This window comes from Carcharhinus amblyrhynchos, chromosome 1 (genome assembly GCF_965287045.1).
Source record: "Carcharhinus amblyrhynchos chromosome 1, sCarAmb.v2.hapA, whole genome shotgun sequence".
NCBI classification, from domain to species: Eukaryota; Metazoa; Chordata; class Chondrichthyes; order Carcharhiniformes; family Carcharhinidae; genus Carcharhinus; species Carcharhinus amblyrhynchos.
This window is the reverse complement of record NC_137324.1, coordinates 176,677,800-176,691,152: the sequence shown is the minus strand read 5'-3', so window position 1 is coordinate 176,691,152 and position 13,353 is coordinate 176,677,800. Positions and strand designations below refer to the sequence as shown.

The 13,353-nt window shown below is 45.7% G+C and overlaps 1 protein-coding gene across 1 annotated transcript in view; it reads left to right on the top strand.

Annotated features, from left to right (window-relative positions):
* Nucleotides 1–13,353, top strand: part of stpg2 (sperm-tail PG-rich repeat containing 2) — a 327,666-nt gene that overhangs the window by 161,911 nt on the left and 152,402 nt on the right. The window contains exon 11 of the mRNA XM_080200232.1: nt 11,073–11,226. Within this exon, the coding sequence (XP_080056358.1) occupies nt 11,073–11,226 (154 nt within the window). The remainder of the gene's footprint in view (nt 1–11,072; nt 11,227–13,353) is intronic.

The window sequence follows — 13,353 nt, the reverse complement described above, 5'->3', positions numbered from 1 at the left end:
TCTCACCAACTTTTACAGATGCACCATAGAAAGCATTCTTTCCCTTTGCATCATAGCTTGGTATGGCTCCTGCTCTGCCCAAGTACAAAAGGTCATGAATGTAGCCCAATCCATCAAGTAAACCAAATCACCTTATAGAGTCTTAGAGGTCCACAGCACAGAAAAGGTCCTTCGGCCCATCGTGACTGTGTCGGTCAAACAACCACCTAACTATTCCAATCCCATTTTCTAAATGTGCTCCTCATAGCACAAATAGTTTTAACATGCTGTGGTTGTTGTGTCAGCAACATTTCAAGTAAACAAAGCAATGAAGGTGTGGAAACAGCTTTATCGAGAAACAGAAGTATCTGACAAATGAGAACCATTTAGCGCTCAACTATCTGATAGTGAGGCATAATGTACAATCTATTGTTGCTTTATGGCTTCACATAGAGCTTTAGCTTTTTCTTCAGCTGGCTGTCGTTGCTATTAAATGCCCGTCCTTTCAGATCATGTTGCCATTAACCCAACTCTAAATGAGGAGTTTAATGAAGTGTATGCAGCAGCAGAGCTTACAGCGGCCCATTCAATGGGACACAATTTCCGAGGGTTGTTGACAAGCCAGTTTTGAATAGCGGCAGGCGGGAGGACATCTGTATCCTTACACACACTGGGGACACGAGCATTAGGACAGAACAATTCTATCGAGGCTGGTTACTGAACAGCCCCTTTGTGTGTGAAGATAATAGTGTTTACAAGGAGTACACTTCAGTATTCTCTGTGGGCGTTCTGTCCCTCAACTGTTGAATATGCCTTGTTAATCCTCGTTCAGCTGGGGGCCATAATTGAACATTGCTGATTTGACTATCTTCTTGAATATGTTATTCACTGACCTGTTCTGTTGAATTGCATTGCATTAAAAAAACGCACAATTTCCAACCCCGTTCAATTTGTATGCACGAAACACAATGATTCTTATCCGTGCCAACGCTGCCTCTGGATTTTACAATTCCAGTGTTCTCCTTGCCAACCTATATTCCACCCTCTATAAACCTGAACTCATCCGAAACTCTGCTGCCTACATCCTAGCTCAGACCAAGTTCCATTCAGCTATCGTCGCCAATCAACATTGGCCCCTAGTCTGGAAACTCCTTAACACCAAACTCTCATTGTTCTTTTCAAGTCCTCCCATATTCTCACCCCTCCCTATCTCTGTAATCCTCCTGTCAATTGAGAAGATTAAAGCTCCTAGACCTTGGTGCCTGCCAGTGCTGACCTCTTGCTCATCCCCAGTCACAGACCATGGCTCAAGCTGTAGAAAATGACTTGATTTGATTTATTATTGTCCCATCTATTGGGATACATTGGAAAGTGTTGTTTCTTGCGTGCTATAAAGTAAAAGTAAAGTTTATTTATTAGTTACAAATAAGGCTGAACATAAGAACATAAGAAATAGGAGCAGGAGTAGGCCATCTAGCCCTTCGAGCCTGCCCCGCCATTCAATAAGATCATGGCTGATCTGAAGTGGCTCAGTTCCACTTTCCCGCTTTCTCCCTATAACCCTTAATTCCCTTGCCTACCTATCTACCCGTGTCTTAAATATATTTAGTGAGGTAGCCTCCACCACATCAATGGGCAGAGAATTCCAGAGATTCACCACCCTTTGAGTGAAGAAGTTCCTCCTCAACTCCATTCTAAACTGCCCCCCGCTTATGGGGGGGCATGGCTTTAAATTAAGGGGGGGTAGTTATAGGACGGATGTCAGGGGTAGGTTCTTTACCCAGAGGGTGGTGAGGGATTGGAATGCCCTGCCTGCTGCAGTTGTAAATGCGCCTAGTTTGGGGGCATTTAAGAGATCCGTGGATAGGTTTATGGACGAAAAGGGATTGGTTTAGGTTAGTGGGTCATTGTTTTGTAACTGGTCGGCGCAACATCGTGGGCCGAAGGGCCTGTTCTGCGCTGTAATGTTCTATGTTCTATGTTCTATCTTGAGGCTGTGCCCTCTAGTCCTGCTGTCCTTTCTGACCGGGAAGAATCTCTCTACCTCTACCCTATCCATCCCCTTCATTATCCTATATGTCTCAATAAGATCCCCCCTCATCCTTCTAAACTCCAACGAGTATAAACACAGTCTATTCAGCCTCTCTTCATAGTTCAACCCCCTCATCTCCGGTATGAGCCTAGTGAACCTCCTCTGCACTCCCTCCAAGGCCAAAATATCCTTGCGCAAGTGCGGCGACGAAAACTGCACACAGTACTCCAGCTACGGCCTCACCAGTGCCCTGTGCAGTTGCAGCAAGACCTCCCTACTTTTATATTCAATCCCCCTTGCTATAAAGGCCAGCGTCCCATTTGCCTTCCTGACCACCTGCTGCACCTGCAAGCTGGGTTTTTGCGACTCATGCACAAGGACCCCCAGGTCCCTCTGCACCGTAGCATGCTGCAGCTTTTCGCCCTTTAAATAGTAATCCCTCCTACTATTATTCCTGCCAAAGTGGATAACCTCACACTTGCTAACATTGTACTCCATCTGCCAGGTCCTCGCCCACTCGCTTAGCCTATCTAGATCCCTCTGCAGACTTTCCACACCCTCCGCACAATTTGCTTTTCGACACCCTACGCTCAGCCCCCTCCTCCAAATCATCTATATAAATGGTAAATAGCTGAGACCCCAGTACCGATCCCTGGGGCACTCCACTAGTCACCAACCGCCAATCCAAATAGCACCCATTGATACCAAGGCTTACAGCAACACTGCAATGAAGTTACTGTGAAATTCCCCTAGTCGCCACAGCCTGATGCCTGTTTGGGTCAATGCACCTAACCAGCGCATTTTTCAGAATGTGGGAGGAAACCCATGCTGACACGGGACGAATGTGCAAACTCTACACAGACAGTGACCCAAGCCAGGAATTGAATCCAAGTCCCTGGTGCTGTGAGACAGCAGTATGAGGCAACTGTGCCACCTTAGACAGACAAAAAGTATCGTTTGTAGAGTATGTAGGGGAGAAGGAAAAGACAGGGTGTGGAATGTAGTGTTACAGTCATAGCCGGGTTGTAGAGAAAGATCAACTTAATACAAGGTAGGTACATTCAAAAGTCCGATGGCAGCAGGGAAGAAGCTGTTCTTGAGTCGTTTGGTACGTGACCTCAGACATTTGTATCTTTTTCCCAACGGAAGAAGGTGGAAGAGAGAATGTCCGGGGTGCCTGGGGTCCTTGATCATGCGGGCTGCTTTTCTGAGGCCGTTGGCCCTAAGCCCTGGGATTCCCCTTCACAAAGCTCTTCACGTCTTTCTGTGCTTGTGGCACACACGTGGGGCCTTGGTCTGGTTGTGCCACATCCTGTGAGATGATTCACAACCCTTGGAGTGAAGAAATATCTCTTCATCTCAATCCTAAATGGCTGACCCCTTAGTCTGCACCCTACCCCATCCAACCCCCTGCGCACCACCCCACCCCCCAACTCCCCCCAGTTCCCCACTCCCCCGAGCTCCAGATTCCCCAGCCAGGGGAAACATGCTGCCAACATCTTGTCCCCTCAGAGTTTGATGTGTTCAAATTCAATCACCTCTCAATCTTCCAAATTCTGAAGAGTATCGGCCCACTCCACTCAATCTCTCTTCATTGCATTGAGGTCTTTGCCACCAATGTATCATCTTCTTAATGGTGCACCAGTCTATTAACTGATCCAGTTGGATTGCTTGATACTAGCATAGGTCTCAGGTGATGTAGCCCAGTGATAATCTCGTTACGTACTCCCGCCATTAGCCACTGATGTCTGTGAAAGTCGAGCTTCGAGGACCCTAATCTAATACAGCCACTGACAGTTGCTTTGTCAGATTACACGAGACAGGACTAAAGGGGCAATCAGGCGTAGGGGCTTTCTTGAGGCTGCATCTTTGACAAGGTACTGACAGGGCAGTTGGGGCCCACAGAGACTGCGCAGCTCCTCTACCCAAAGTGGCTCTGTAATCTGATTACAAACAGGAATTAATCGGTTCCACTGTCCCAAGCCCATTGTTCCTCTCTTGCGGTGACAGAACTTCTCAGATGGGAATGAATGTGACTTTTTTTAATCGGCCGGAAATTGAGTGGGGAAGGATAAGGCAAATGGGAACAGAGTGAACCGTGCTGACATCAATTCTTGTATCAGATTATATGGATGAACCAATTTTCATTTACAAATTTGTTTTTAATTTTACAGGCAGCAGACACTGGGTTTAAAAAAAGTATTGTGCTTTAGTCAACTGTCTGTGCAGGAAATTAACTTATTATTGATGGTAATTTTTGAACTGTTTTTCATGGGGTCATACAGCACAATAGGAGGCTGTTCTGCCCGTTACATCGGTGCCTGGTCTGTGAAAGAGTTACCTCGTTAGTTCCATTCCTTCCCCCACCCCACCCCACCCCACCCCACCCCACCCCACCCCACCCCACAACCACCGCAGCTTCCCACAGCTCTGCAAATGTATCCTTTCCGAGTATTTATCCAATTCCCATTTGATTGATTCTGCGTCCAGTGTCCTTTTAGGAACTTCCGATAACTTTTGAAAATGATACAAAAGTCTGAGGTCACGTACCAACCAACTCAAGAACAGCTTCCTCCCTGCTGCTGTCAGACTTTTGAATGGACCTACCTCGCATTAAGTTGATCTTTCTCTACATGCTAGCTATGACTGTAACACTGCATTCTGCACTCTCTCCTTTCCTGCTCTATGAACAATATGCTTTGTCTGCATAGCGCGCAAGAAACAATACTTTCCACAGTATGCTAATACACGTGACAATCATAAATCAAATCAATTCAAATCAAAATGTATTCCGGATCACCGCAGCTTGCTGACTTGCTCATGGTTCTTTTGCCAAAGCAGTTCTGGTATAATCGATCTGAAATGTTAACTGTAATTTCCCCTCTGTGTAGGTGCTGTCAGACTCATTATTTCCAGCATTTGTTGCCCTTGTTTTAGGTTCTTTTGTCAAATGCTTCCAGCCTCAACGTCTCCTGGTTACCAACCCTCCTGCCTGTGGAAACAGTATCTTTTTATTTCCTCTTCCTCCTCCAGATACCAAGCCCTAAGAGGGTGATGGTGACCACGGACTTCCATTGGATTGCTTTGATTTGATTTGATTTATGATTGTCACGTGTATTAACATACAATGAAAAGTATTGTTTCTTGCGCGCTATACAGACAAAGCATACCGTTCATAGAGTATAGAGGGGCGAAGGTAAGGAGAGGGTGCAGAATATAGTATTTCAAATACTGATAGGGTGCAGAGAAAGATCAATTTAATATAAGGTAGGTCCATTGAAAAGTCTGGTGGCAAAAGGGAAGAGGCTGTTCTTCATAGAATCGTAGAATCCCTACTGTGCAGAACGAGGCCATTCAGCCCATTGAGTCTGCCCTGATCATAATCCCACCAGGCCTTATTCCCGTAACCCCGCATGTTTACCCTGCAAATCTCCTGACACTAGGGTCAATTTAACATGGCCAATCAACCTAAACTGTGCATCTTCGGACTGTTGGGGGAAACTGGAGCACCCGGAGGAAACCCACACAGACATGGGGAGAATGTGCAACTCCACACAGACAGTCACCCGAGGTTGGAACTGAACCTGGGAGGTGCCCGGCGCTGTGAGGCAGCAGTGCTAACCACAGTGCCACCTCCACTACCCGAGTCACTTGGTACGTGATCTCAGACTTTTGTATCTTTTTCCCAATGAAAGAGGAAGGTGGAAGAGAGAATGTCTGGGGTGCGTAGGATCCTTAATTATGCTGGCTGCTTTGCTGAGGCAGCAGGAAGTGTAGACAGAGTCAGTGGATGGGAGGCTGGTTTGCGTGATGGATTGCTTTGCTCACTATCCTTTGTTAGTCCATGATTACGCTTGGCAAAGTACTGGAGTGGTTCACCCTTCTGCAGTGTGACCGGCCAGGAAACTCTTCCATTCTTATTGCCTGCCCCCAGATGTATCGGAAGGATTTACAGGCTGGTAATCAACCTGTTTGGATACTTTATGAATGCATCTTCCTTGGTCACCAAGTTTTGGACCGGGACTCGAACCTGGAGCTTTTGGCTCAGAGTAAGGGAGATTACCAAGACATTCTGTTTACTTAAAAATTCATTCAAAATCTTTCATCACCTTGATTATTATCAGCTCTCAAGTCAAAGGTCTTCATAACTTTAAACAACCCTATCAAATCTCTCTATTACCTTCTCCAGTCTCTCCACGTAACTAAAGTTCCTCATCCTTAACTTCTCTCCGTGCTGTTTCCAGTCACGGAGCTCACACCCAATCTCGAGGTTAATGCTTTCATTCTGAAGGCCGTACCCTCCAGAACAAATGCCCTGTGATAGACTGGGATGTTTATATGTCATGACCTTAAGGGATATCATTTATACCCAGCAACGTTACAACATTTTAAATTGGAAGCAGGAAATACTCAGTGATTCCTGGCTTCTCTCAGAATTCTGTCATGAATAAAATAAGACATGACACTGGTTCAGCTGATTTAACTCCTGGATAAAATTCTGAAATCACTCAGGTTTTATGCAGAGGGAGAACTTTCCGAATCTCGAACTTTATAAATGAAAATAGATTTTAAAATTTTTATGAAGCACATTTCATTATGTGGTCGATTGGATAGTCTGTACAACTGCAGCTCTGATCATTAATTTAACACTCGTTTTGTCAAATCAGAAATGGATGCTTCAGCGTTGACTATCTGGGTTCACTGATGTAAAAGAAAAAGTCGGCCTGACACAGCGGTTAGCACCGCTGCCTCACTGCGCCAGGGACCCGGGGTCAATTCTGGCCTTGGGTCATTGTCTGTAAGGCGTTTGCACATTCTCCCCGTGTCTGCGTGGGCTTCCTTTGGGTGCTCCAGTTTCCTCCCACAGTCCAAAGATGTTTGGTTGATTGGCCATGCTGAATTGATTCTAGTGTCAGGGGGATTAGAGAGTAAATGCGTGGGGTTATGGGACATATGCCTGGGTGGGATTGTGTTTGGTACAGACTTGATGGGCCGCAGGGCCTCCCTCTGTACTGTAGGGGTTCTATGAATCATTTCAGCTCTTTTTGTACCTGTTCTTGCCTGGATTTTACCCTCCATTCTAAGGGTGGAAAATTGCCAGCCATGTTGTCCAGGACCCTGAGTTACGGTGGGGTGAGGCACTCTGACCCCCTTCCCCTGTCAATCTGGCCAGGTCGAGTGGACCCCCTGGGTACACAATGCAGCTTCATCTTGGGAAGAGATGGCTGGAAGTAGATCATCCCTTGCCTCCCCCACTTCCTTCCTGTAATACCCTCTGTCCTATTGAGTTATTGAAAAGGAAGATTGAGATTGGAGTGGGGATAGAAGTGGGGACAGAGGTAGAAACATAGAAGATAGGAGCAGGAGGAGGCCATTCCGCCCTTCGAGCCTGCTCCACCATTCATCACGATCATGGCTGATCATCCAACTCAATTGCCTAATCTTGCTTTCTCCCCATAACCTTTGATCCCATTTGCCCCAAGTGCTGTATTCAGCCGTCTTTTGAATTTATTTAATGTTTTGGCATCAACTACTTCCTGTGGTAATGAATTCGACAGGATCACCACTCTTTGGGTGAAGAAATGTCTCCTCACCTCTGTCCTAAATGGTCTAACCTGAATCCTCAGACTGTGACCCCTGGTTCTGGACTCCCCACCATCAGGAACATCCTCCCTGCATCTACCCTGTTGAGAGCTGTTAGAATTTTATAGATCTCTATGAGATCCCTCCTTATTGTCTGAACTCCAGTGAAAACAATCCTAACCTCTCCTCAAACATCAGTCCCACCATCCCTGGAATCAGCCGGGTAAACCTGGGAGTGGTGGGTTATAATGATTACTCATCCACTAATCCCCACTTCCTGTACCCCAGAAATAGTGAATGTTACCTTCTTTATATTTCTTCATTCGCTACTTCTTCCCTCATGACCAGGCTCTCTCCCTCTGTCTTTGCCTCTCTCTGTTTCTCTCTGTCTCTCTCTCCCCATGACTTTTTCTTTCTGGCTCTCTCTGTCTCTCTGTCCATCTCAGTCTGTCTGTCTGTCAGTCTCTCTGTTTCTCTCTGTCTCTCTGACTCTCAATGTCTCGCTCACTCCCCTATGCCTCTGTTTCTTTCTGGCTCTCTCTGTCTCTGTCTCTTTCTGTCTCTGCCTGTCTCTCTTTGCCATTGTCTGTCTGTCTCTGTGGCTCCCTCTTTCTCAATGTCTGTCTGTCCCTGTGTCTCAGCGTGTGTCTCTCTTTCTCTTCATGAGTCTTCCTCTCCCTCTATTTCTCTCTACTCTCTCTCTGTCTCAGTATTTCTCTCTCTCTTTCTCAGTATCCCCCCTTCTCTCTCTCTGTATTTCTCTGACTCTCTCTCTCTCTCTCTCTCTCAGTATCTCCCCCTTCTCTCTCTCTCTCAGTATCCCCCTTTCTCTCTCTCTCTGTATTTCTCTGTCTGTCTCTCTCTCTCAATATCTCTCTCTCTCTCAGTATCTCCCCCTCTCTCTCTGTCTCTGTATCCCTCTCACACTCTCAGTATCTCCCCCTTCTCTCTCTCTCTCTCTCAGTATCCCTCTCTCTCTCTCTTAGTGTCCCCCTTTCTCTCTCACTCATGAGCCGCATGGTAATTATCAGCTGATCAAAATTAAATAAGCTGCTTTAAAATTTCTCCGTCACTGACCAGTAATTATAAAGTACAATTCACTGAGCACCATTAATACAAATTATATTGTGTGTGTGTTTGTGTGTGTGTGTGTGTGTGCGCGTGTGTGTGTGAATAAGTCTAACAGACCTTGCTTGCAATTGTTGAATAAGAAAGTGACTTTTAGCTTAAAGACAAATCATTAATTCTACACGAGTTTCGCTTTTTTGACAAAGTGACAATCTAATCAGATAGAATAATATTTACTGCTGCTCTGTGTAGTTTGTTCCATTTCCAAACAGCAACAACTTGCTTTAGTATAATACAGTCAAAGACTCTTTACAGTTGATACTGAGTTACAGAAGGAGCCATCAGAACTAGTGATGATCAGTGTAGTCAGTCAGAGAGGTGGCCTTTAGGGAAGTGAGGGAGAGAGGTGGAGAGGCAGAGCGGGAGTTTCAGAGCTTGGGGTCCAGGCAGCTGGAGGCACCTGTGGTCGAGTGATTTCAATCAGGAATGTACAAGAGACCAGCACTGGAGAAGCACAGAGATCCGGGAGGGTTGCAGGACTTGGAGGTAGGGAGTGGGGTGAAACTACAAAGAGGTTGCGGAATTGCTCAGTTGGTGGCCGTTGTTAATCAGTGAGTAGAAGAGGTGAGGGCTTAAATTAAAATACCAGAATTGAGATTGATAGGCTTTTGCAAGGGTTATGGAACCAAAGCAGGTAGCTGGAGTCAAGATACAGATCAACTGTGATCTATTTGAATGACGGAACTGGCTCGAACATAAGAATTAAAGAACTAGAAGCAGGTTAGGGCACCAGGCTCTTAATGCCTGTCCCACCATTCAATGGTTGACCAATGTCGGCCTCAACTCCTTTTCTGTACCATTTCCCCATAGCCCTCTATTCCTCAATCTATCTAACACTTATCCACCTTCACTTTAAATGCTTCCAATGATCCAGCCTCCACCTCCCTCTGGAGCAGAGAATGCTACAGATTCACCATCTTCTGTGAGAAGAATTATCTATGCACCTCAATTTTAAATGACTGCATTTTCTCCAGATGCTCCGGTTTTTTTCGCAACAGTCGGGGATTGAATATAAAAGTAGGGAGGTCTTGCTGCAGCTGTATAGGGCATTGGTGAGGCCGCAGCTGGAGTACTGTGTGCAGTTTTGGGCGCCGTACTTACGCAAGGATATTTTAGCCTTGGAGGGAGTGCAGAGCAGGTTTACTAGGCTGATGCCGGAGTTGAGGGGGTTGAGCTATGAGGAGAGGCTGAATAGATTAGGCTTGTACTCGTTAGAGTTTAGAAGAATGAGGGGAAATCTCATTGAGACGTATAAGATGATGAATGGGATGGATAGGATAGAGTTGGAGAGACTCTTCCCGCTCAGAAAGGATAGTAGGACTAGGGGGCATAGCCTCAAGATAAAGGGGGGGCGGTTTAGAACGGAGTTGAGGAGGAACTTCTTCACTCAAAGGGTGGTGAATCTCTGGAATTCTCTGCCCGTTGAAGTGGTGGAGGCTGCCTCGCTAAATATTTTTAAGACGCGTGTTGATGGGTTTTTGATGAGAGAGGGGATTAAGGGTTATGGGGAGAGGGCGGGAATGTGGAACTGAGCCACGACAGATCAGCCATGATCTTATTGAATGGTGGGGCAGGCTCGAAGGGCTAGTTGGCCTACTCCTGCTCCTATTTCTTATGGTTCTTATGTGCGGGTTAGGTGGATTGACCATGCTAAATTGCCCCTTAGTGTCGGGGGATTAGCAGGGTAAATGTGCAGGGTTGCAGGAATAGGGCCTGGCCAGGATTGTGGTCGGTGCAGACTCGATGGGCCGAATGGCTTCCTTCTGTACTGTAGGGATTGTATGCTTCTTTGACTAGCCCTTTATCTTGTAGCGATGCCCCCTTATTCAAGACTCCCTCTAGTGAAAACATCTCACCACCTACCCTGTCAAGCTCTCTCAGGATCTCAAATGTTTGAAAAACCCCTCACTCTCCTGAAATCCAAAGAATACAGACCCAGAGGGGGGAGTTTTCCTGTCCTGCCCACCACGGGAACTGTAGTGGGCGGGTGACGGACCATGCAAAGATCTATTAACTAGAGAGGATTTTCCAGTTTTGGGCTTGAAAATCCTGCCCAGGGTATTTAGCATTCCTTGATAGGACAACCATCTCATCCCAGGAATAAGCCTGGTCAATCTCCTTCACCACATCCAACGTTACTACATCCTTTTTTAGGTAAGGGGACCCAAACTGTCTGCAATATTCCACATGAGGCCTCACCAACACCGTGTACAATTGCAACAAAACCTCTTGAGGGGCTAAATTGTCTCTCCCTTCTTCCGATATACGCTGTCATTTTCATAAAGTTAACTGTAAAGGAAAATGTGTTTTTTTTCCCATGTGAGTAGCTAAGTGTCTGTTGTTATTTCAGAATAACCCAGCACCAGGTTCCTATGATGTACATTGGTCCTACGAGAGAACGCAAGGCAGGGGACAGGGCGCTTCAAGCGAATTTACGTGCAACTCTTTCCTCACTACGGTACCAAGGAACGTCAAAATAGCTCGACAAAGCGAAGACAAACCTGGTAGGTGTGAGGGCGTGTAACGTAATTAGTTAGTCTACACTTCACCTACTGCAGTTACTTGTGTTCCTGGCCCACTCCATTCAGTGAATCTCCCGCCTCCAATGGAGCAAGGATCCATACTCTTCCTTGAGTGCAACATTCCAGACCATGTTGGTTTTGCCTGTTAGATTCTCATTTCAAAGTGTTGGAAAGTGGAATTTGTACCCAGTTTATGTTCTTCCCGACAATGAGTCCATTGTCAGAGGCATCAGTTTCTTTTGCTTAAAGTGTCTGGTGTGAAAGACATCTTTTTGCACACTTTTCATATTTACGACTAGCGTCCGAAACCTAAAGGGGCAAAAAAAGTCACCTGGGTCCATTTTCAGATTGGCCTGAAATTGGGCCTCGTTAGTGCCCAGGCTGCCAGTACAAGTGGTGCTTTCGCAGGCAATTTGCGTGTAAGCAGGGTGTGAATGTCAGCCTCTTTCTCCCACTGGCATTGTTCTCGAAGCTTGGGGATGGGCTGGGGTGGGCAGCAAGGAGAATAGGGAATAGCTTTACTCACAATGACAGTGAAATAACTGCTCTGACTGGCTTTTGTGAAAATGTGCATTAAAAACGTTTGCTTTTATACGCAACAGCTGAGGAGTCCTTTTTGATTTGATTTGATTTATTATTGTCACATGCATTAACATACAGTGAAAAGTATTCTTTCTTGCGGGCTATACAGACAAAGCATACTGTTCATAGATAAGGAAACGAGAGGGTGCAGAATGTAGTGTCATAGCTAGGGTGTAGAGAAAGATCAACTTAATGTAAGGTAAGTCCATCCAAAAGTCTGACAGCAGCAGGGAAGAAGCTGTTCTTGAGTCGGTTGATACGTGACCTCAGACTTTTATATCTTTTTCTCGAAAGAAGAAGGTGGAAGAGAGAATGTCCGGGGTGCGTGGGGTCCTTAATTATGCTGGCTGCTTTGCTGAGGCAGTGGGAAGTGTAGGCAGGTTCACCGGATGGGAGGCTGATTTGCGTGATGGATTGAGCTGCATTTACAACCTTTTGTAGTTCTTTGTCGTCTTGGGCAGAGCAGGAGCCCATACCGAGCTGTGATACAACAAGAAGGAATGCTTTCTATGGTGCATCTGTAAAAGTTGGTGGGAGTCATAGCTGACATGCCAAATTTCCTTAGTCTTCTGAGACTTGTCCAGATTGTTGTGGGGGGCCTTAAATAGAATCATAGAATGGCTATAATACAGAAGGATGCCATTTGACCCATTGCTTTCATGCTGCCTCACCGTATCAGCAACTCAGCAAGTCCAATGTTTTCCCTCAAGGCTCAAAATACTTCAGAAACCCTCAACTGGACCTGCCTTCAGCACACCCTCATGGAACCATTCACACTTTTACCATTCACCTTCAATCCATGTCTGGTTCTTGGTGTTTCTTGTAATGGGAACAGTTTCTCCCAAAGTAGAAGCGAAGCCTTGGTTTTTGCGTATGGAAGGGACTCCACGCTTGACTCAGAGGCTACACAGACCAGCCCAATTTTGAAGGAGAGGTTTTCCGGTTGTCCTTGAGGCTGCAGGATCTCAGTTATAACAATCAGGTCTCATTGCACCCATTTTGTGCCCTTAAAAAGGGAATATTGAGGTCCAATTCTACCCAAAAAGTGTAAGTTAGAATTGCCTTGGGGTGAAAGTTAAATACTCATCAGACCCTTAGAATTGTCTTGACCCAGAGGCTATTCTGAATGCATGTTTCAGTGTCACATCTAGATGGAATAATCAGAAATATGTCTTTTAGACAAGACATCTATTTTGAAAAACCATGTTTGTGTCAAGGTTCAGTGGTAATGTTAATGCAAAGCAGCGAAAGTAGCAAAAACCATTAGTCGCATTGCAAACACTTAGCCGCTGCACAGTGAGAGGTGGTTTAAAGAAATCATATTAACATTGGCCTATCTAATGACAGTTTGTAACAACAGTTACACTGAAGCAACACACGGAGAGAAAAAGATCTTTAGCAATGCGGTTAATGTAAAACACACTCTGAATGTTGGAATGTTGCTGCTTCTGAGGGTAAAGGTTTTTGTTTTAAGTCCAATTGAAGCTCTGTACACATAATTATTGTAGTTTGCAGAATTAAAATCTT